The 24,738-nt window shown below is 32.8% G+C and overlaps 1 protein-coding gene across 1 annotated transcript in view; it reads right to left on the reverse strand.

The window, feature by feature from the left end:
* Nucleotides 1-24,738, reverse strand: part of Rpn10 (regulatory particle non-ATPase 10) — a 92,425-nt gene that overhangs the window by 66,348 nt on the left and 1,339 nt on the right. Inside the window, exon 2 of the mRNA XM_085824443.1 lies at nt 4,873-5,013. Coding sequence (XP_085680569.1) covers nt 4,873-5,013 — 141 coding nt within the window. The remainder of the gene's footprint in view (nt 1-4,872; nt 5,014-24,738) is intronic.

Raw genomic sequence — 24,738 nt, forward strand, 5'->3', positions numbered from 1 at the left:
TAATTATCTATTTCAGTTAATGTTGATGATTGCGTTGTTCCTTAATTTTCGAATTGGATCCGGCTTATTATTTTTTGCAGACTCTAAGAGCAATTTTATAAAAGTAAGCTTAAACTTTCGATTATATCAAATAGAATTTCCGATATATATTTGTTAATATGTAAAGGATCTAAAGCGAAAGTATGTTTTGAAATCCGAAATCTGTTTATCAATTTCACGCTGCTCGGCGGGGGGATCGCCGCGGCGGGCGCGTAATGAATTGGAAGTTGATCTGTCAGCACTATCCTTATCTTCAGCGCAGATGTTTTTATTTTATTTGGCTTATAATTCCTTACCAAATGTAGTATTTCATCTCGATATCAAAGATGATATGATTAAAAACAAGTTCCTTGTCATTATAATTCACTTTCGATAGCGAAGAAAGTGACAGAGGTTATTGAAAACGAAAAAATTTCGATTGACAAATTAGTCGGTGTTCTAGACACAGCAATTATAGGACTTGAACAGCGGAACTTTGTAACTGAACAAGAAATTATGTCTGTTTAATAGAATTAAAGAGAAAGTATTATCACATAAAACGAAGCAACTTAAACAACTTACATTGAAAGAAATGTTTAATAAAGTAAACAAATAAATATTAAGCTTTTTCTTTTTGCAAATTTTGATACCCTTTAGATCATAATTGTTCTTTATTTCATAAATTACGGTTTCATATTTTTAATTTTAGAATTTCTGCATGCCATCTTACGAGATTTAAACTGATGATCTATAATCTGGAATCGCCGAAGTCCCGACGAGTCCGGATTAACGACTTTTGACTGTATTCAGTTTTGAGGGCCGTAAAAAATCGCCAAACTATTGTTGATGCCAGTGCTGCCAAAAATAATTGCGGCAACTCTAATGCAAGAAAGGAAGTTATAATAGTAAATAACTATCTAAGATTGATGTTTAAATTTAGATGAAAGGTTAATTTCATATAATACTTTTCATTATTATAATTTATATAAAAAAGGCTAAACATGACTGAAAGGAAGTATAAGAGTAAATAACTACTTCAGATCATTATTATAATTTATATAAAGATTGCTAAACATAACTGAATGGATGCCTGCATCGCTATTTCGCTACCAAGTTATTGCAAAGCATAGTTTCATTTCGTTGGTTGTTCAAACATAATTTTCTATAATGTATGATGCCTTTTCTTTGAAAAAATTCTATTGCAGACTTTTCGTCGTGGGCAATCCCAAATTGTTAAATCCATAGGATATCAAAAATGAATTTAAAATCAAAAAAGGATTTAAAAATTAAACTAGTATTTCAATGGCGCCTTAAGAAATATAGAAATACAGTTACGCAATCTGAAATCAGCGTGTACGCTAGATTTGGCGCTTTTGCGCATACATTTTCGCTGCAATTTTTTTACGGTCCTCAAAACGGAATAGTACCTAAAAAAGTACTTCAGAATTCTCAATAGCATACTGCATTTATACAAATAAATTTAACAACTGTAATAACTTTATCCAAAGTATTTTGCAAAATAACTGCTTTAGCGAAAACATTTTGCTGGTATACAATGAGATGACACTGTTCCCATTAAATCTATAGAGGGGGAAAAGAAATTCATATAATCTACATGAAGAAAAGAAAAATATTTGCTAAATTTTATAAAGAAAAACAATTTTCATTATAATATGCTAAGGTTATTTTAGTTATATTCACACTTGATAAATACAAATATAAGCATTAATCATTTTCTCACAGAAATTTTCTCTATTTAGTGCCCTTAAGAAGAAGGTATCGTGATACAGTCAAAAGTCATAATTCGGACACTCATAATCCGGAATGATCTATAATCCGGACCTCAAAGCTACAAACTTTCTGCCCATGTGTCATGTTGACGCATGCGCGTAAGATTATTACAACTGAGAATATGCGTGTGCGCATGCGCAAAATATGTTTAAGAATGCGCGTTTAATGTATAACGGACGGTATAAGCTAAGCTAAAATTATCTAATTCAGTTAAATGTTGCAGATTGCGTTGTTCCTTAATCTTCGAATTGGATCCGGCTTATTATTTTTTGCAGACTGTTAGAGCAATTTTATAAAAGTAAGCTTGAACTTTCCATTGTGTCAAATAGAATTTCTGATATATATTTACTAATATGTAAAGGATCTACAAAGCGAAAGTATGTTTCGAAGTCCGTTAAACAAAAAGTGGAATTGCTGCAAAAAATGGATAAAGGCATATCCTTTGTTTATCTAACCATTCCGAAACCTGTTTATCAATTTCACATTGCTCTGCGTGTGTGTGTGTGGGGGGGGGGCACCACGGCGCGCAATGAACTGGAAGTTGATCTGTCAGCACTATCCTTATCTTCAGGGCAGATGTTTTTATTTTATTTGGCTTATAATTCCTTACTAAATGTAGTATTTCATCTTGATGTACTCCGTCTTTGATATGATTTAAATCAAATTCCTCGTCATTATAATTCCCTTCCGATAGCGAAAAAAGTGACACAGAGTTTATTGAAAATGAAAAAATTTCGATTGACAAATTAGTCGGAATTCTCGACACATCAATTATAGGACTTGAACAGCGGAACTTTGTAACTGAACAAAAAATTATGTCTGTTTATAGAATTAAAGAGAAAGTATTATCACATAAAAAACGAAGCAACTTAAACAACTTACATCGAAAGAAATGTTTAATAAAGTAAACAAATAAATATTAAGCTTTTTTTTTTTTTTTTGTAAATTTTGATACCCTTTAGATCATAATTGTTCTTTATTTCATAAATTACGGTTTCATATTTTTAATTTTAGAATTTCTGCATGCCATCTTACCAGATTTAAACTGATGATCTATAATCTGGAAAAATCGATAATCCGGAATCGCTGAAGTCCCGACGAGTCCGAATTAACGACTTTTAACTGTATAGTGTATTTCTTCTTACTGTGTTATGCTAGCACCAACTGTTTCCACAGTCTCTTTTCTACCAAATTTATAAATTTTTCAATTTAAAGAGCAATATTTTTACAATTACACTACATCCAGCTGAAAAATCATCACACCTGGTTGTGCTGATTTTAAATTGTAGAAAGCATAAAATACGAATATATTAACACAATCTTCTGATAAGGCTTTCCTTGAAGAAGAATAGGCTAATCACATCATCATTTAATTCCTAAAGGGCACTAACAATCCATACCCAGTACCACGCCCAAAATGTAAGTAGTAAAATATGCGGTTAGAGTAAATTGAAGGGCGCCCCTCATATTATCGTGAAGTTGTTGTTTCATTTATGGTAACCTGAGTAGTTGAATGTTATGGAAACCTTATTATGATGTAATCAGCTGCGTGATTGCGGGAATTATGGGAAAAGATTTGTAAGGGCTTGTGGTGTGTGTTGGAAGTATATTGCTTGTTTTGTGGTTTAGACAGTAGAATGGCTGAATGTGGTAAGATTAATTTGAAGCTTCTGTATGATTTGGAAAGAAAGGAGAAATGAGCGTTAATTGACTGGTGTGTAAATGAAGGTTTACTTAGTAGCCATTATTAAATATCCTGTTTGTAGGAAGGAAATGCGTTTGGTCGAGCGGTCGGACGATTTTGTTTGACTGAAGACACATTAATTTGTAAATAAGGTAAGTGGATATTTCCTTTGTGTAGTGCAAAGATGAATTTCCTTTTTTTATGTTATTTCATTGTTTGATTTAAAATGCAGTTTATTAAGATTATATATTTTTGGTTGGCTGATCCTTTGATTTTTTAAGTGAATATAGATCAATGCGTACATGTTCAAAGGGGGTACGCAATGCCTAGTTTATGCAATTCTCCGATTTTGTTTTCAAGTGAAAATAGGTCAATATGTACATGGATATTGAGTTTGTGCAATTCTTTGACTTGTTATTTTGTCTTTGTGTAGCGGCGACACAAGCCAAATTAACAAATCAAAGAATTGCACAAACTCGGTATAAATGCACCGCCAAATATCGCCAAGGGGCACCCGTAAATATATTTTTACCAAATATGCTCTTAAAAGTATTTCAATGAATGAGCATTATGTCATGATTTCCCCTCCCAAAAAGCACCTCTTGTAATAAAGATACTTATGTACTTGTAATAAAGATGATCTGTTACTCAGCAAACAATTTTTAGACCATATTGTAGGGATTTCCTTATTTTGCATAACAAATTTATTTTATGTTTTCCTGTTCTAAACTTCCCCTCACATTCTCTCGCTGGGATGTCAATTTAAAGTTAAGTGAAGTGCTATTTAAACATGTGATTATCTCAGTTTATTCAGAGCGTGTTTCACTAGCCAAGCGCATGTTTCGTTGTTATTTCATGGTCACACTACTAAGCCTCTTGTCCTTATCAGTTTAGAATCACGCCAGTTAGATTTCTGTTAGTCCATCTCTTAGGCGTAAATTGAAGTGTGTTCTTGCACTTTTTATTTTTCAGATTTGACTCGTACTATAGTCTATGTTTAGTCACCATCGCATGAAACTTTGTGTAACTTTGTCACTCTGTGTCACTTTGTGTAACGCCTGAAGTTTGTGTCTTTCTGTTAAATTAGTTTGATTTAACAAAGGGTTATTTTGCACCCTGTGCTGGTATTTAATTCACGCCTGTGCGAGAATTCGGCAGGTTCATTGTAGGATCTAATTTAGTTCATGTGGAAGAATAGAGATAGGTCTTAGAATATGACTATTTTGTTAAATGTTATGACCAATTCTCAAAAGTTTTGCCTCTTTTCACAGTGATGGAATATAAATCAGAATTTACCTGAACTAAAAAAAATTCAGCAAGATTTGGACATTTCAAAAGAATTAAAAAATTATTTTTCAAAGAAACAGAAAAATTCTTACTTTGCTAATGTAAGCAATCCAACATTATTTTCTGGATTTGACCTTATTTTTGAATGGCAGATCAAACTTACAGCATCTTGCTGAGCTTGAAGACGAGTGGGTAAAAAATCACCATTTCTCATATAGTCACTATTATCCACACTAAAAAATAAAAATAAAATTATTTCAAAATGAGCTTTTATTATAATTTTAAGATACATAACTTCCAAAATATATATTTTGAAGGTTAGATCTTCCCTATCATAACATAATTTATAAAATTAAAAATTCTGCACATATTTGGATATTTCGTGCATTTCATTTAGATATCTACACCATTAATTAGCCAGTGCTTGAAAAGCTTCCCTGCCACGTCATTATTTTGCTAATATGAGTAATGTATTCATTGATTGTGTTACCAGTAAGGCAGTCTTTTAAATGGAGATATTTGCAGATAAAGTATTAATTTGTCTGATCAACATATGTAACAATATGAATACCAATATGACAGAGCATATGTAGGATGCCTTTGGGCACTGACATATGCTCTGTCGTATTGGTAGTGCACTTTTAGAACAGTGGAATGCAATTCCACAACACTTTAGTCAAGTCTATGAAATCAAGATGTGAGGTATGCATATCTATCCAAGGTTGTCATATTAAAGAAAAACATTTTCCACAACAGGTGACCCAATTATTCCATCATTTTCCAGTTCCCATAAATTTGGTTTTAATTTCAATATTTTGCAAATAATCAACTGCCAAAAATTGTAATTTATGTTAACTAATGCTTTTGTACAAAATTCTATCAATAATTTTTCATTAAGTATCAGTTACGTTTTATTCCTGTCATTATCCTTTAACCAATGTAATAAGAACATTTGGTTAATCTTCGGATTATGGTAACTTGGCAATTTTTTGGCAGAAATATGGCGATCAACCCTGCTACAGCAACCTGCTAGTTTTTGTTTGGATGCCATTTTGTTTTCACGAAGTAAAGACATTTTTTTTTTTTTAATTCAACATTTTTTTCCAACAATCTGCTAGCCGAATTATGCTTATGCTAGAACTTTTATGGAACAAATGTGCTTAATCATGATGAAGATTAGGTGCAAAATTGGGAGAAAGTGCAGAATCGCAAACTGCTTGCCGCGTTTTTAAGAATTCCACATACACGGTATCCATGTACACGTCGACCTATTTTCACTTAAAAAAACATCCCAGAATTGCACAAAAATGGCATTGCGCACACTCTTGACTTTATCCATGTACACTGCTAAAGTCCTAGCTAGTAACCTTTATCGCCTTACCAAAATGTCGCCAAACTACATGTTACCACATTCCAAAGATTAGCCGAGCATTCAAAATTATACTTTAAACAAAGCTGAGAAATTAAATGCACATGCACAACACAAGGCAGATAGAAAATTATGTCATCAAGGACATGAAAATCTGGCTGCTGGCAATTTCCTACTGAGCAGAATGCCCCATGATAATAGCCATTCCTCAGTCTGAGGACAGTTGATCATTTTATTGCCTTTCTTAGAAAGAGAGGGAGTACAGCTGACTTGCTGGAAATTTGGAAGGTTCGCCAAATTTGCCAAAAAACAAGATCTGTTTGCAATGGTCATATATATGCAACATTTAATTTTTATATAAAAATCTAGGAACGAAATTCCTAAATTTCCTCGGTTTCCTTTCTTGATGAGTCTTTTTATTTCAATAATACTCATATTTCATAACTTAACTTCTAAATTATAATTGCTAGAAATGACAGAACCATATGTTAAGGAATATTCTTTGATATCGCCAAGAGATGCGTTAGGAGTCCATCTATTGGCTTACTTAACCTTTCCCCTTCTGAACACGTGACTGGAAAAAAAATATTCTTTTTCTTGAAGGTAGAATTTCGATGCACTACGCAATAGAACTCGATTTAGATTTTAGCTGGAACTATTCAGTTCTTGCCTTTTGAGCCTTAAATATTCGATTCAGGCATTTTAGCTTACATTGTATATATGTAAATATTAAGTTTAATTAAAATTTATGGAAAACCCTCCAGGCCATGCATCTCATTTTTGGATTATGAGTGATTCGACTTTGATCTAGAACTTTCGTTATATAATGGTGCATCGGTCGCAGAAAAGAATCTGATTAATTTGAAAATTTGTGTTTTTCGCCTTTTGGATTAGCTTTGTAAGCGAAGACTTCTCACGGTAAGTCTCCTTTGATAATTTATTAAAATGGAACAGAAGACACTAATTAAGAATCGAGCACATATACGTGCTTCTGTAACTCAAATTATTAAAAATGTAGATGAGTATTTAAAAGAAGAAAAACAAGAAGAGTTGGAAAATTGTTTGGAATTGTTAAATAGTAAAGAAACGGAACTACATGATTTAAATGAAAAAATACAAAATTTGATTGAAGATGAATCAAAATTAGATTCAGATATTAACACTTCTATGGAATATAATGATAAAATAATAATAGCGAAGTGTAAAATCAACCGTTATTTAAGGAAATACAATACTCAAAATATCAACACGAATTTAAATAATTCATCTACAGAAGTTGAAACCAAAAGACAGATTGAAGGCAATGTGAAATTGCCCAAACTGTTAATTCACAAATTTTCCGGAGATTACAACGATTGGATGAATTTTTGGAATTCATTCAAGGTCACTATTCATGACAATGTTACACTTTCAAAGATCGAAAAATTTAATTATTTGAGAACTTATTTATGTGGAAACGCAGCATCAGCCATAGAAGGTCTCTCAATCTCAGAGGCTAATTATGACTCTGCTATAGACATTCTTAAAAATACATTCGGTCAAAGTGACCTTATTATCAATACACACATTTTTAATCTCTTAAATTTAAATCCCGTTCAAAGTTCAAGTGAAGTGGCAAAATTGCAAAAACTTTATGATACAATTAACGTTCAAGTCAGAAGCCTTTTAGCATTCGGTGTGAAACCAGAAACATATTCCAACATGTTTATTCCAATTTTGATGAAAATTGTCCCGAACGATATAACTTTAGAATTTCATCGTACAAATACTGAAAATCCTTCAACCTATGATTTAAACAAATTTCTAAACTTTCTCCGATTAGAAATAGAATTGCGAGAAAAGATTAATTCGTTATCCTTTCCACGCAAGTCAAAACCAGAAATGAAAGGTATTAACAGATATCCACTGACGCCGAAACATAAACAAACTGTCACCACACATGACTTTATAGCAGCCGTGTCATCAAATGGAAACTGCATTTTTTTTTTTTTTTTTTTTCAAAACCATAACTCAGAGTCCTGTTTATGCCTTACAGTTAATGAGAAGACAGATATTTTGAAAAAACAAGCACGTTGTTTTCTTTGTCTGGCCCCTAAACACAAAATCTCACAGTGCCGGCAACGCCAAACTAAAGTTTGTAAAATTTGCAAAGGTAAACAGTCAGAAGCCATATGTTTTAAATCCAGTTCGATAGTTAAAAATATACCAAGTGATAAAAAGGATAGTATATCAATTTCGAAAAATGATACATAAACTAAGGAACAGAAAGAAGAAATTGTTTCGGCCATTTCACATAATGCAAATAACACAATTTTGTGCTCGCGAGTTAGCGGACAGGTTAAACCTCGAAGTCATAAGAAAAGAAAAATTGACTGTTTTTTGGAATACTTTTGGGAATACTTCTCCCATCCAAAAAAATTATGATGTAGTTAAATTAACTTTAGAACATAGAAGTTCTCCCGATTCTAGAATAGAAGTTGAATTATTAGTAACTGATCATATATCAGGTACAGATATTCATCTTCCTAAATCAGAAGAAATTAAGCAAAACAGACAATTAAAAAATTTGCTGCTCGCAGATTTTCCCGATTGTAAAAAACCCACTGCCATTCTAATTGGTGCAGATTATTATTATAACATAGTAATGGGACACATTAAATGCTTAAGCAAAAATCTTGTTGCAGTGGAAACTATTTTCGGCTGGTGCCTACATGGACGAAAAGGTGATGATGATGTCTCTTTAGCTTTCAATGTAGTTGTAGGGGAAGATTTGATTTCCAAACAAATAACAAAATTTTGGGACTTGGAAAACTCAGGACTTATTGATAAGAGGGAAAACTTCGATTCAACTGAAAATGAAGTCGTCGAATATTTCGAATCAAATATAACATATATTCCTGCTATAAAGTTAGATTGCATTGGAAACATGACACATCAAATCTAAATAATAATAGGGAAATCGCAGAACAAAGATTTCATCGACTTAGAAAACGATTTAAAAAAGATCCTAATCTATTTTCCGAATACAGGAACGTATTAAGAGATCAGTTAAAACAAAATATTATCGAACCAGTTTCAGAAATTTCAAATGAAGAGGATGTCGTGTTTTACTTGCCACATAGGGAAGTTATGCCCCAGGATCCATTTCTTTAAATGACTGTCTACATGTTGGGCCAAATTTATACCCTGAAATATTCGAAATATTGTTAAGATTTCGGTATAATTTAATAGCCTTCACCGCAGATAGAAAACAAGCTTTTTTACAGATTCTCATACATGAAAAAGATCGAGACGCAACCAGGTTTCTGTTTTCCGATTTCCCTAATGATGTAACCATTTCTCCTGACATATATAGGTCACTAGAGTTTTATTTGGAATAAATAGTAGTCCATTTCTATTAGCCGTTACCATTAAACATCATCTGAAAAAATATAATAAACTTTATCCTACAACAGTTAACTTTTTGAATGAGAACGTATATGTAGATGATGTGATTGGAAGCCAACCAACGATCAATGAAGCATTAACGACGAGTCTAGAATCGGTCCAAATATTTAAGGAAGCAAGCATGCAGCTTCAGAAATGGCATAGTAACTCAATACAATTACATGAATTGTGTGTAAAACAGGGTATCGTTCCAGATGAAAATCCTGAAGATTTTAATAGAGAAAATTTCCCATTCAAAGTCTTAGGTATGGCATGGGATAATTCAAGACTTACTGTATTTTGATGTTCGGAACTTATTGTCTTTCACATCTAAACCAATAGAAACAAAACGATTTCTTCTACAAGTGTTGGGTTGGATATTTGATCCGATTGGAATTTTAGGACCTTTCACTGTTAGAATAAAGTGCTTAATACAGAAGATTTGGTTGTCACAAATAGATTGGGATGAACCGTTACCTGAAGTTTTGTCCTCTGAATAGAGAAAGTGGTGTGAAGAGCTACCTCAAATGGCTGAATTCTCCATCTCTCGTTACCTTTTCATGCACTCGAACATTAATGTCGAAAATCTCGAACTACATTGCTTTTCAGATGCAAGTGTCAAAGCCTATGGTACAGTCGCATATTTACGTTTCACGACAGAAAATAAAGAAATCAAAACGGCCTTTGTCTCTTCTAAAAATAGGGTAGCCCCACTAAAATCCCTTATTTTACCGAGGTTAGAATTAATGGGGGCATTGTTATCAGTTAAGTTAGTCAGCAATATTCTGAAAGCACTGAAATTGAGAATTCCGTGCTATTTTTGGACAGACTCAACAATTACTTATTTTTGGATCCAGAAACAACCTGAAGCCTTCAAACCCTTTGTCAGGAATCGTGTCGAAGAAATACAAAAACTGAGTTCACCTCAAGATTGGAATTATTGCCCAGGTGTTGACAACCCTGCAGATCTCGTATCTCGGGGAACGAAGATTTCCAAGTTAATAAATGAGACCATTTAGACGCAAGGTCCCCAATGGCTTCAACTCCCTCACGAACTTTGGCCAAGATTAGATATTAAAGAAACAATAGATGAAAACAAGCTGGAATACTGAAAGGGATCCGGTGATATACATCAACTTGAATGTACAATCGAAAAAAGTGCAGATGATCTTTTCGACATATCAAAATATAGCAAATTAGAGAAGGTGTTGAGAGTCACTGCTTGCACAACACGTTTCATTAGAAAATTAAGAAAAACTAGCGACATTCAAGGAACTCTCACAGCTGAAGAGTTACAAGAAGCAGAAAATTTCTGGATAAGATCAGAGCAAAAGACGTTTTTTGCCAAAGAATATAAATCCCTCAAAGAAGGTAATTCAGTTGGAAAAAATTCTCCTTTGTACAATTTTCTTCCTTACATTGATGAAAAGGAAATCATGAGGTTGAGAGAAAGACTGGAATTTTCTGACTTCTCACTAGATAATAAACATCCAATAATCTTACCTAAAAATTCTCGACTAACGATTCTGATTGTATGCAAAGAACATGAGAAGATAATGCATGGAGGAATTGCTGCGACTTTAACTAAAGTCAGATCACGCTTCTGGATTCCTAAAGGACGACAGTTAGTCAAAAAAGCATTAAAAGGTTGTATAATTTGCCAAAAATATTTAGCTAAACCAGCAGACCAGATGACAGCACCCTTACCAAAGGATAGAATCGCCTCCATTTGCAGTCTGTAGAATTGATTTCGCCAGACCAGTTTACGTAAAGAATTCTAAAGACACTCGAAAATCCTATATTGTTTTGTTCGTTTGTGCAGTAACCCGAGCTGTATACTTAGAACTTGTATCAGATATGTCAACAGAATCCTTTTTACTTGCATTTTGTAGATTTTTGAGCAGAAAAAGAAACTGCGTAATCATCTACTCTGACAACGCCAAGACCTTTAAGAGGACAAAGAAAGAACTTGAGAATTTTTCAAAAGTTTTAAAAGATGACAAATTCAAGAATTTCATTGCCAAAGAAAGAATCCATTGGAAATTTATAATCGAACGAGCACCATGGTGGGGAGGGTTTTATGAGAGACTTGTTAGATCTGTTAAAGAATGTTTAAGAAAAATCGTAGGAAAAGCATTGTTGACTTTCGAAGAAATGTCTACACTACTTGTCGAATTGGAGTCAGTTCTTAATTCACGACCTCTAAGTTACGTTTACGACAATGACAAGCCACAACCGTTGACTCCAATGCTCTTCTTAAACATTGGACAAACTGATTTGAAGTATCCTTTGACCTTTGCTAGAATCATTGGTAGCAAAACGACAAGAGTAACGCTGTTAAAAAGAAAGCGTTATCAAGAATTGCTGTTAAAATAGTTGTGGTGGAAATGTAAGCAACAATATTTATTAGATCTTAGAACTGCCCATTTCTTGAAGAATCCGCAACTTCAACCAGAACTAAAAGTAGGAGATGTTGTTTTAGTTGAAGGAGATAATAAAAACAAACTGTTATGGAAACTTGGTAGAATCATAAAAATTATTCCTGGATGTGATGGTAAAGGCTGATCATTTGAATTAAAAACTGGTAATAGGATTTTACAACATACTGTTCAACATCTATATCCTCTTGAACTTTAGATATTTTGAACTTTAACGATTTAGTTATGCTTTTTTTTTTTTTTTTTTTTGTCTATTAATGATTAAATTGAATATCGTTAGTTATGTTTGTTCAGTTAAGTGGAAAATATTTTAAAATTTAGTTCATTTATTAGTTATAACATTTATTATTTGATACACGAAGTGTATAACCTGTATTGGAATTGAAGTGTTTGACTAATTAGTATTTTTTAATATTTTTATAGAATAGTGATTTATGTACTTGATTCTGTGTATAACTGAGTTAGATGAACTCTTGTCAGAGTTCAGTTGGGGAGTGTGTTAAGAAATATTCTTTGATATCGCCAAGAGATGGCATTAGGAGTCCATCTATTGGCTTACTTAACCTTTCCCCTTCTGAACACGTAACTTGAAAAAAAATATTCTTTTTCTTGAAGGTAGAATTTCGATGCACTACGCAATAGAATTCGATTTAGATTTTAGCTGGAACTATTCAGTTCTTGCCTTTTGAGCCTTAAATATTCGATTCAGGCATTTTAGCCTACATTGTATATATGTAAACATTAAGTTTAATTAAAATTTATGGAAAATCCTCCAGGCCATGCATCTCATTTTTGGATTATGAGTGATTCGACTTTGATCTAGAACTTTCGTTACACCATATTCTTTAGATGCACATGCTTTCTAGTATATCTAGTGTTCTCAGCTTAAGCTAACCTTTAGTGTGTCGTCCTAACTCAATCCTTATATCAAGAAAGAATACTTCAGCAGTTGGAATTTAAGTTTCCTGTGCAAATTCTCCCCTACATAAAACATCTCCAGACAATATCCTGATCAAATAGATTTTGTGTTCTGCTGAAAAATATATTATTATCATAAATATCCATGCTTCATGCAGGATTCAAACCAAAATCTAGGCCATTATTCATTTTGCTTACGCTAAGTAATTCCTACTCTAGGTTTGGTTTGGTTTATTATGGCAAAGGACACTAGGGCTATCTGCTTAAGGGGGGGGGGAAGATGTCTTTGTGGAGGATTTTCTATGGGGAACTTAGTTGTATAAACATTACACATGAGGAAAACCACAAAAATGCCCATGCAGCCAGCCTGTTTGCCTGGATTCAAACTACAAGTGCTAAGCGAGTTTACCACTTCACCACTGGTGGGCCTCTAATCTAGGATGCAATATAAATAAGTATCATTGCATCCAATACAGTCTAATATGGATATATGGAATAGCAGTAATTTTTCAAAACATTTACAATACCTAGTAAAACAGCATGTATGCAGAATATTATATATTCTGAAATCACAATACTGCACACCAAATATTTATAACACGTACAGAGTGCGGCAGTGAAATGGGTGATTTTGAAACCTCCACCAGCGATAAATATTTATTCACAGCGATATAAAAGAAATACATGAATTGCTTATATAAAAGATATACAATGCTTGCAATTTACGAGGAATGTTTCTGAATAACTTGCACATATTACACAGTACAAAATGTCAATCACTTGAAAATGACATCATGCAGGTGGCCCCCATTTTCCTTCACATATATTACAAGTCCTTTAAGGAAGTTAGACATCACATCTTGCAGGACTTGAACGGGAATTTGATTAACTACTTTCCGAATTCGATCCTTCAGATTCTGGATGGTATGTGAGGTCACACCAGAAGATCTCAGATTTCAAATGACCCTAAAGGAAGAAATCACACGTTGAAAGGCAAGGAATCTCAGAGGCCAGAAAATGTCCCCATTCTTGGAGATCAGATAACCAGGAAAGATTTTCTGTTGTGCGTTAATGGAAATCCGCAAGGTATAGCATGTGGGCCCCGTCTTGTTGGAATAATGTGTTTGCATTACAGGATGATCAGCAAGCTGTGGCCCTAGGAAATGGTTCAACATGTAAGCATAACATTCTGTATTCACAGTAACACTATTGCCGCGATCGTCTTAAAAAAAATAAAGTCCAATGATTCCAAATGATGATACACCTTACCACACTACCACTTTCTGACTGTGAAATGGCTTTTCAATAAAGCATTTCAGGATTTTCACGGGATCAGTATCTAAAGTTCTGATTGTTAACAAAGCCTGACAGATAAACATTCGCCTCATCACTCATGATCAGATTGTCATACAGGCCTGGGTTGTCTTTCATGATTTATAACAATTCTGGCCAAAAGCGTAGTCTTTTTGGGAGGTCATTCACATTCAGTTTTTGCACTATCTGCATTTTGTATGGGTGGTATTCCCAGGAGCGTAGCTAGAGGGGGTCAAGGGGGGCATCTGTCCCTGGGCGCAGAATCCAAGGGGCGCCAAACTGATGTTACATTTTAAAATTAAATGTTTTCCATCCTTGGCAAGCAGTAGGGGGCATGAAATCTTCATTTGTCCCTGGGTGCTGAAAACCCTAGCTACGACTCTGGGTATTCCATTTCTTTATGGAATATTATCTGTATGCCACAATCCGATATGCAAGGTTGCAGGGTGTGCTTCCTTGCAGAATGCCTGGGAATTCAGCTGATATCTTCTACGACACTTGCAACATTCTCTGGTGTGCACATGTGTTTTGCACTTCCACCCGTCCTTTTTCCCACATAACCCGTTTCCTCAAACTTCTGTCGCCACAATTTGATAGCACGCACCTAGGGACTGGGGCATGACATGCAGCTGCACTGTTTTTGTAAAATGCCTTCACGGCAAAAGAGCGTTGTTCACCGGTCCATGACGCCATCTCGACTGAACACCAATATCAGGGTCGATGGCAAAGGATTGTAGTCCGGAAGGCACCACTCCTGTTTTCTGATTCTTAATGTAACTTGCTATTTCCATCGTTTTAAAATTGCCCGTTTTACCGCCGCACCCTCTATTTTAAGAATAATTATAGATCACATACTAAATCATAACATCTTAAACATGAAATAATTATTACGTAAGTATTACTCTAAATCGCAATGGTGCTATACATACCAAAAGTATTTAAAATATTCACTTGCCAGAAGTTATCAATTTTCAACAAAAACAAGCCACCCCTTTAATTACACCTCTAACCTACCACTAACGACAGAGAAAAAAAAAAAAAAAAAAAAAAAATAGAGGAAAAAAATGTTGCATACAAAATTAGCCAAAATATCAAATCATCAAAAACTTTCCGAGATAATAGACATTTTGCTATATCCCTGCTTTATCAGAACCGAAAAAATTTTGAAAATAATACAGCTAGACTGGAGATTACGATCCAGTCACCAAGTGAAGCGAAATTGAGCCAAATCTGGTAACCTCTTGGCTTAAATACGAATCAATGCTTTCCGATCATTTATTGCTCATTTACTGCTAATTACAATTTCGGTTGATCTTTGAATTATGGTAACTTGGCGATTTTTTGGCAAAAATTTGGCGACCAACTCTGCTACCGTAACCCTCTGTTTTTTTTTTTCGCCGCCATTTTGTCTTCACAAAGTAAAGACATGTTTCTTTTCTTTTTATTTACTCAACACTTTTCCAACAATCTACTAGCCGAATTACACTTATGCTAGAAATTTTATGGAACAAAACTGCTTAATCATGACAAATATTAACTGCAAAATTGGGAAAAAGTGCAGAATCGCAAACTCCTTGCCGCGTTTTTCAAAATCGCACATACACATGGATATAGTGAAGAGTGTGTGCAATGCCATTTTGTGCAATTCTGGGATTTTTTTTAAGTAAAAATAAGTCGACGTGTACATGGTTTAGTGATATTTTAATTAAATGATAGTTATTTTGTGAATTTTATGTTTGTAGGAATTTGGTATACGTTTTAGTTGAAGTAAACGTCATGGAAATAATTTAAATATTTGACACTAAGTATTTGTAATGTTTGCGGTATGAATTCGTTGGTGACGATTATAATATAATAGATAATTTAAAGGTAAAAGTTTTTAGATATTTTATTTATTTTATACGTGGAAATGTTCATATTTGGAAAGAGTATATAGTTTTTCGCGATAAGGTAATTTCATATATGTTTTTTATCAGGTTTAAAGATTCAGAAATTTGTCAGGTTGATCTTTACATTATGGTAACTTGGCGATTTTTTGGCGAAAATTTGGCGACCAACTCTCCTACAGCAACCCTCTATTTTTTTGTCCCCGCCGCCATTTTGTCTTCACGAAGTAAAGACATGTTTCTTTTCTTTTTATCTCCTGAACACTTCTTCCAACAATCTACTAGCCGAATTACACTTATGCTAGAAATTTTATGAAACAAAACTGCTTAATCATGACAAATATTCACTGCAAAATTAGGAAAAACTGCACAATACCATCCTCCTTACGCATTTTTAAAATAACACATACACAGTAACCATGCACACGTCGACTTATTTTTACTTAAAAAAACAACCCAGAATTGCACAAAAATGGCATTGCACACACTTGACTTTATCCATCTAAACTGCTATTTTCTCATAAATTACAAAAATTTGCACGAAAATGCAGGAAAATTTTGTGAATCTTTAAACTCGGTAAAAAGCACATATATGAAATTACCTGATCGCGAAAAATTATATACCCTATCCAAGGATGAACATTTCAACATATAATATAAATAAAATATCCAAAAACTTTTACCTCTAAATTATCTATTATAAACGTCACCAACAAATTCATAACAAAACATAAAAAATGGTTCCAAATACTTAGTGTCAAATATTTAAATTATGTCCATGCATGTTTACTTCGACTCAAACGTATACCAAATTGCTACAAACATATAATTCACAAAATAACTATCATTTAATTAAAATGTAATTAAACCATGTACACGTCGACTTATTTTTACTTAAAAAAACATCCCAGAATTGCACAAAAATGGCATTGCGCACACTCTCCACTATATCCACGTACACTGCTTTTTTTCTCATAAATTAGAAAAATTTAACGAAAATGGATGAAAATTTTGTGAATCTTTAAATTCGGTAAAAAGGAGATATGAAATTACCTGATCGCGAAAAAGTATATACCCTTTCCAAAGATGAACATTTGCATGTATAAAATAAATAAAATATCCAAAAACTTTTACCTCTAAATTATCTATCACAAAGGTCACCAACGGACTCTATAACAAAACATTAAAAATGGTTACAAATACTTAGCCTCAAATATTTAAATTATTTCCATGCATGTTTACTTCCACTGACACGTTTACCAAATTGCTAGAAACATATAATTCACAAAATAAGTATCATTTAATTAAAATATAATTAAACCATGTACACGTCAACTTATTTTTACTTAAAAAAAATCCCATAATTGCACAAAAATGGCATTGCGCACACTCTTCACTATACAGTCAAAAGTCGTTAATTCGGACACCCATAATTCGGAATGATCTATAATCCGGACCTCAAAACTAAAAACTTTCTGCGCATGCGCCGCGTTGACACATGCGCATAGGCGTTTACGCGTGTGCGTAAGACCTTTTACGACTGCGCATATGAGTATGCGCAAGTGCAGAATACGTTTTCGCAGGCGCGTTTTATGTATAATGGACGTATAAGCTAAAATTATCTAATTATCTATTTCAGTTAATGTTGATGATTGCGTTGTTCCTTAATTTTCGAATTGGATCCGGCTTATTATTTTTTGCAGACTCTAAGAGCAATTTTATAAAAGTAAGCTTAAACTTTCGATTATATCAAATAGAATTTCCGATATATATTTGTTAATATGTAAAGGATCTAAAGCAAAAGTACGTTTTGAAATCCGAAATCTGTTTATCAATTTCACGCTGCTCGGCGGGGGGATCGCCGCGGCGGGCGCGTAATGAATTGGAAGTTGATCTGTCAGCACTATCCTTATCTTCAGCGCAGATGTCCCGACGGAATTGCCGAAGTCCCGACGAGTCCGGATTAACGACTTTTGACTGTATCCATGTACACTGCTTTTTTCTCATAAATTCGAAAAATTTCATGAAAATGCATGAAAATTTTGTGAATCTTTAAATTCGGTAAAAAGGACATATATGAAATTACCTGATCGCGAAAAAGTATATACCCTTTCCAAGGATGAACATTTGCGCGTATAAAATAGATAAAATATCCAAAAACATTTACCTCTAAATTATCTATTATAAACCTCACCTACCAATTTCTAACACAAACATTAAAAATGGTTTCAAATACTTAGTGTCAAATACTTAAATTCTTTCCATGCACATTTACTTCTACTCAAACATATTGCAAAATACTACAAGCATATAACTCTCAAAATCACGATCATTAAATTAAAATATAATTAAATTAAAAAACACTACTTAAAATATAAATAAGCACATACATTAAATTAATAAAAATTAGCTTACAATCCTAATTACTTTAAACTAAATCATTGCTAATAACAATTTTCCAATAATACCAAATTAATTTAGTTGATCTTTGGATTATGGTAACTTGGCGAAAATTTGGCGACCAACTCTGCTACAGCAACCGTCAATTTTTTTTTTCCGCCGCCATTTTGTCTTCACGAAGTAAAGACATGTTTCTTTTCTTTTTATTTACTGAACACTTTTTCCAACAATCTACTAGCCAAATTACACTTATACTATAAATTTTAACTAACAAAACTGCTTAATCATGACAAATATTCACTGCAAAATTGTGAAAAAGTGCACAATCGCAAACTCCTTGCGCGTTTTTCACAATAACACATACACATAAACCATGTACAAGTCGACTTATTTTTACTTAAAAAAACATCCCAGAATTGCACAAAAATGGCATTGCGCCATTCACTATATCCATGTACACTGCTTTTTTCTCATAAATTAGAAAAATTTCACGAAAATGCATGACAAATGGTTGATCTTTACATTACGGTAACTGGTAGTTTGGCGACATTTTGGAGGCGATAAAGGTTACTACCTGGGACTTTGGTAATAATGTGAGCAGTACTGAGTTCCGATTACGCATTATTTTGTGTGGGGAAAATGAGAGATCATGGGATATGTCATGTGATATTAATGGACGAATTACGGTTCTTTAATCGGAAGAGATCATGGGATATGTCATGTGATTTTAATGGACGAATTACTGTTCTTTAATGGGGAAAAATCTGGGAATTTTGTATTTGGCTTTATTCTGTGTTGTGTGAAATAGTGTTTGTGAATTTTTGGATCCCATGGCCGTAAGTAAAGTGAATTCGAAATGGGTATTTAGTGGTATTGAAAAGGATAGTAAGAAATGTTTTTTAAGGTTGTGTGAGAGAGAAATAAACATGTTTTATTATGTTATTTATTTTACGTGGTATCTTGCTTTGAAAGATAAGTATGATTTTAAAGATTCTGAAAGAGAATGAAGAAAAGTGTATCCGCCACGTAATGAAGATTCTGAAGGAGATTAGGTAAGTTAGTATTTTTAATTATTTTTATGCATTGTTGGAAATGTAAGGTGGAAAGGAATTTGGTATTATTGGGAAAATTGTTATTAGCAATGATTTAGTTTAAAGTAATTAGGATTGTAAGGTAATTTTTATTAATTGAATGTATGTGCTCATGTATATTTTAAGTGGTGTTTTTGAATTTATATTTTAATGAAATGATAGTTATTTTGTGAATTTTATACTTGTAGGAATTTGGTGTATGTTTAAGTTGAAATAAATGTGCATGGAAATAATTTAAATATTTGTAATGCTTCATGTATGAATTCGTTGGTGACGTGTATAATGTAATAGATGATTTAGAGGTAAAAGTTTTTGGATATTTTATTTATTTTATATGTGGAAATGTTCATATTTGTAAAGGGTAAATACTTTTTTGCGATCATGTAATTTCATATATGTTCTTTTTACCGGGTTTAAAGATTGAGAAAATTTTCATGTATTTTCGTGAAATTTTTTTAATTTATGAGATAAAAGCAGTGTACATGGATATAGTGAAGAGTGTGCGCAATGCCATTTTTGTGCAATTCTGGGATGTTTTTTTAAGTAAAAATAAGTCGACGTGTACATGGTTCAGTGATATTTTAATGAAATGATAGTTATTTTGTGAATTTTATGCTTGTAGGAATTTGGTTTACGTTTAAGTTGAAATAAACGTGCATGGAAATAATTTAAATATTTGATACTAAATATTTGTAATGCTTCATGTATGAATTCGTTGGTGACGTGTATAATGTAATAGATGATTTAGAGGTAAAAGTTTTTGGATATTTTATTTATTTTATATGTGGAAATGTTCATATTTGTAAAGGGTAAATACTTTTTCACAATCAGGTAATTTCATATATGTTCTTTTTACCGGGTTTAAAGATTGAGAAAATTGTCATGCGTTTTCGTGAAATTTTTCGAATTTATGAGAAAAAAGCAGTGTACATGGATATAGTGAAGAGTGTGCGCAATGCCATTTTTGTGCAATTCTGGGATGTTTTTTTAAGTAAAAATAAGTCGGCGTGTACATGGTTTATGTGTATGTGTTATTTTAAAAATGCGTAAGGAGGATGGTATTGTGCAGTTTTTCCTAATTTTGCAGTGAATATTTGTCATGATTAAGCAGTTTTGTTTCATAAAATTTCTAGCATAAGTGTAATTCGGCTAGTAGATTGTTGGAAGAAGTGTTCAGGAGATAAAAAGAAAAGAAACATGTCTTTACTTCGTGAAGACAAAATGGCGGCGGGGACAAAAAAATAGAGGGTTGCTGTAGGAGAGTTGGTCGCCAAATTTTCGCCAAAAAATCGCCAAGTTACCATAATGTAAAGATCAACCTGACAAATTTCTGAATCTTTAAACCTGATAAAAAACATATATGAAATTACCTTATCGCGAAAAACTATATACTCTTTCCAAATATGAACATTTCCACGTATAAAATAAATAAAATATCTAAAAACTTTTACCTTTAAATTATCTATTATATTATAATCGTCACCAACGAATTCATACCGCAAACATTACAAATACTTGGTGTCAAATATTTAAATTATTTCCATGACGTTTACTTCAACTAAAACGTATACCAAATTCCTACAAACATAAAATTCACAAAATAACTATCATTTAATTAAAATATCACTAAACCATGTACACGTCGACTTATTTTTACTTAAAAAAAATCCCAGAATTGCACAAAATGGCATTGCACACACTCTTCACTATATCCATGTACACTGCTTTTTTCTCATAAATTAAAAAAATTTCACGAAAATGCATGAAAATACTCAACGTATACTACTCAAATATATTAAAAAATACTACAAACATATAACTCAAATCATGATCATTAAATTAAAATATAATTAAATTAAAAAACACTACTTCAAATATAAATAAGCACATACATTAAATAAATAAAAATTAGACTACAATCCTAATTACTTTAAACTAAATCATTGCTAATAACAAATTTCAAATACCATTTTAATTTATTTACTCCTTACGTTTAGAACAATGAATAAAAATAATATCCTCAAATGATTAAAAATACTAACTTACCTAATCTTCTTCAATTACGTCATTAAATTCATTACGTCGCTGCAGTACTACTGCTAATTTCTAAATCCTAAATCCAGTAGTCAACTGGAAGTCTATTAACCAAGTAATAAGAAATTAATAAAATTTCACCTATACTCAAACTACTTTCAGCAAACCACGTACCCTTTTCCCAAATGTCCATTTTCACCAATACTCCTTTTCCCAAATGTCCATTTTCACCATATTTCTTGCACCGCCATTTAAACTTGTAATATCCTTCCTTTCACACAATCTCAACTTATTATTATTATCAGATAAACACATTAAAAATTTACAATTCGCTTTACATAGCGCCATGCAATCCGAAAATTAATCAACACTATTTCACAGAACACACAATGAAGCTTTTTCAAATTTACCCCCTTTTCCGATTAAAGAACTGTAATTCGTCCATTAATGTCACATGACATATCTCATGATCTCTCATTTCCCTCACACAAAATAATGCATAATCGGAACTGAGTGCTTCTCACATTATTACCAAAGTCCTAGGTAGTAACCTTTATCGCCTCCCAAATGTCGCCAAACTACCAGTTACCATATTCCAAAGATCAGCCATTTATTTACTCCTTACATTTAGAACAAAGCATAAAAATAATATCCTCAAATAATTAAAAATAATAACTTACCTAATCTTCTACAGAATCTTCAGTGCATGGTGGATGACAAAATGTCCATTTTCACCAGATTACTTGCACCACCATTCAAACTTATCGAACGCCATTCAAACTATCTGTAATATTCTTCCTTTCACACAATCTCATTTCATACCCACATATTGGGCATTCATACTTATCCGCAATTAAGCAATTCTTTTCAATTACATGTAAACAGAATAAAAATTTCAGATTTACTTTATATAGGGCCATGGGATCCAAATATTAAACAACACTGTTTCACAGAACATAGAATGAAACTAATGCTGTACAGCAGATATTTACACCCTTTTCCGATTAAAGAACAGTGATTCGTCCATTAATGTCACATGACATATCTCATGATCTCTCATTTCCCTCACACAAAATAATGCGTAATCGGAACTGAGTACTTCTCACATTATTCCCAAAGTCCTAGGTAGTAACCTTTATCGCCTCCAAAATGTTGTCAAACTACCTGTTACCATATTCCAAAGATCAGCCACAATTTCTTAAATTTTGTGATAAAACGCTTTACTCCATTTTGCTACTGTCTTAAAAATGGTATATGATATTATGAAAACTTTTAATATTGTTGATTCCATAAAATACATAGTTATTAACTTACAAATACTGTGGTTAAAGTGCAGAATCGCCTGCTTATTTGTTTGGCGCTCTTTTTCCTTTGACTTTTTAAGTGAAAATAAGTCGATGTGTACATGGATAAAAAGAGTACACAATGCCATTTTTTTGCAATTCTGAGATTTTTTTAAAGTGAAAATAGGTCGATGTGTACATGGATACCGAGTGTGTAGTATTCTTAAAAATGTGCCAAGCAATGGGTGATTTTGCACTTCCCCCTTTTTCGTAGTTTTACTTGAAGTCCTGTTTTAGATATTTTTGCATGTTTATAGAATTAATTCAAATTTGCAACAATCTAATATGGCGATATGATGAGTTAGCGATTTTCTACAACCAAATTGGCGACAGCAATTTTTTGAAAATGCACCAAACTGGACCGTAATATCCAGTTTTACCAATAATACTATTAATTAGAGCAATTAGTACAGTCAAAAGTCGTTAATTCGGACACACATAATCCGGACCTGAAAGCTAAAAACTTTCTGCACATGAGCCGCGTTGACACATGCACATAGGCGTTTACACGTGCGCGTAAGACCTTTTACCACTGCGCATATGCGTGTGCGCAGAATACGTTTTTGTGTGCACGTTTTACGTATAATGGACGGTATAATCTCAAATTATCTAATAAACTATTTCAGTTAATGTTGATGATTGCGTTGTTCCTTAATCTTCGAATTGGATCCGGCTTATTATTTTTTGCAGACTGTAAGAGCAATTTTATAAAAGTAAACTTGAACTTTCGATTATGTCAAATAGAATTTCCGATTCTGGAGCTCCCAAAGGATCGTACAAAACGAAAGTATGTTTCGATGTTCATCAAACAAAAAGTGGAATTGCTGCAAAAAATGGATAAAGACATGAAGAATGTGACAGAGAGGTTAGTGAAAATGAAAAAATTTCGATTGACAAGTTAGTCGGTATTCTCGGCACAACAATTAACTGGACTTGAACAGCGGAACTTTGTAACTAAACAAGAAATTGTGTCTGTTTATAGAATTAAAGAGAAAGTATTATCACATAAAACAAAGCAACTTAAAACAACTTACATTGAAAGAAATGTTTAATAAAGTAAACAAATAAATATTAAGCTTTTTTTTTTTTTTTTTTGTAAATTTTGATACTCTTTAGATTATAATTGTTCTTTATTTCATAAATCCCAAAATTGCACACTGCCTTAAATTTGTCCATGTACACATCTCTTTTCATTAAAAAAAAATCAGAAAGATAAAACAAAGTTAAAACTACCATGGCAACCATAAATGAAGTTTTATCGCCAAAATTTTTTTTAAAATATCGCCAATCGAAGGGGCACCAAATTCTACACTAGACACCGAAAATTTGTTATAATAATTAGAATGTTTTATATTAAAATTATACATTTTAACGAATCACACTACTTTAATTTTTACACTTTAAAAGAAAACATTCAGACGATGGGTAGAGTACACTTTAAGGTACCCCTTGTTTATGGCGAAGTTGTTGTTTCATTTATGGTAGCCTGAGTTATGGAAACCCTATTGTGACATAATCGGGTGCATGATTCTTTGAAATTTTGAATCATGGGATGTTTTGTAAGTGTTTTTGTGGTGTGCGTTGGTTTGATTCTTTAGACAGTAGAATGGCCGATATGTAGTAAGATTAATTTGAAGTTTCTGTATGATTTGGAGCGAAAGGGGAAAAGAGCTTTAATTGACTGGTGTGTAAATGAAGGTTTACTTAGTAGCCATTAGAAGTGTCCTGTATGTAGGAAG

This window comes from Stegodyphus dumicola, chromosome 1 (assembly GCF_044657685.1).
Source record: "Stegodyphus dumicola isolate Sdum_Otavi_A_Nest chromosome 1, ASM4465768v1".
NCBI classification, from domain to species: Eukaryota; Metazoa; Arthropoda; class Arachnida; order Araneae; family Eresidae; genus Stegodyphus; species Stegodyphus dumicola.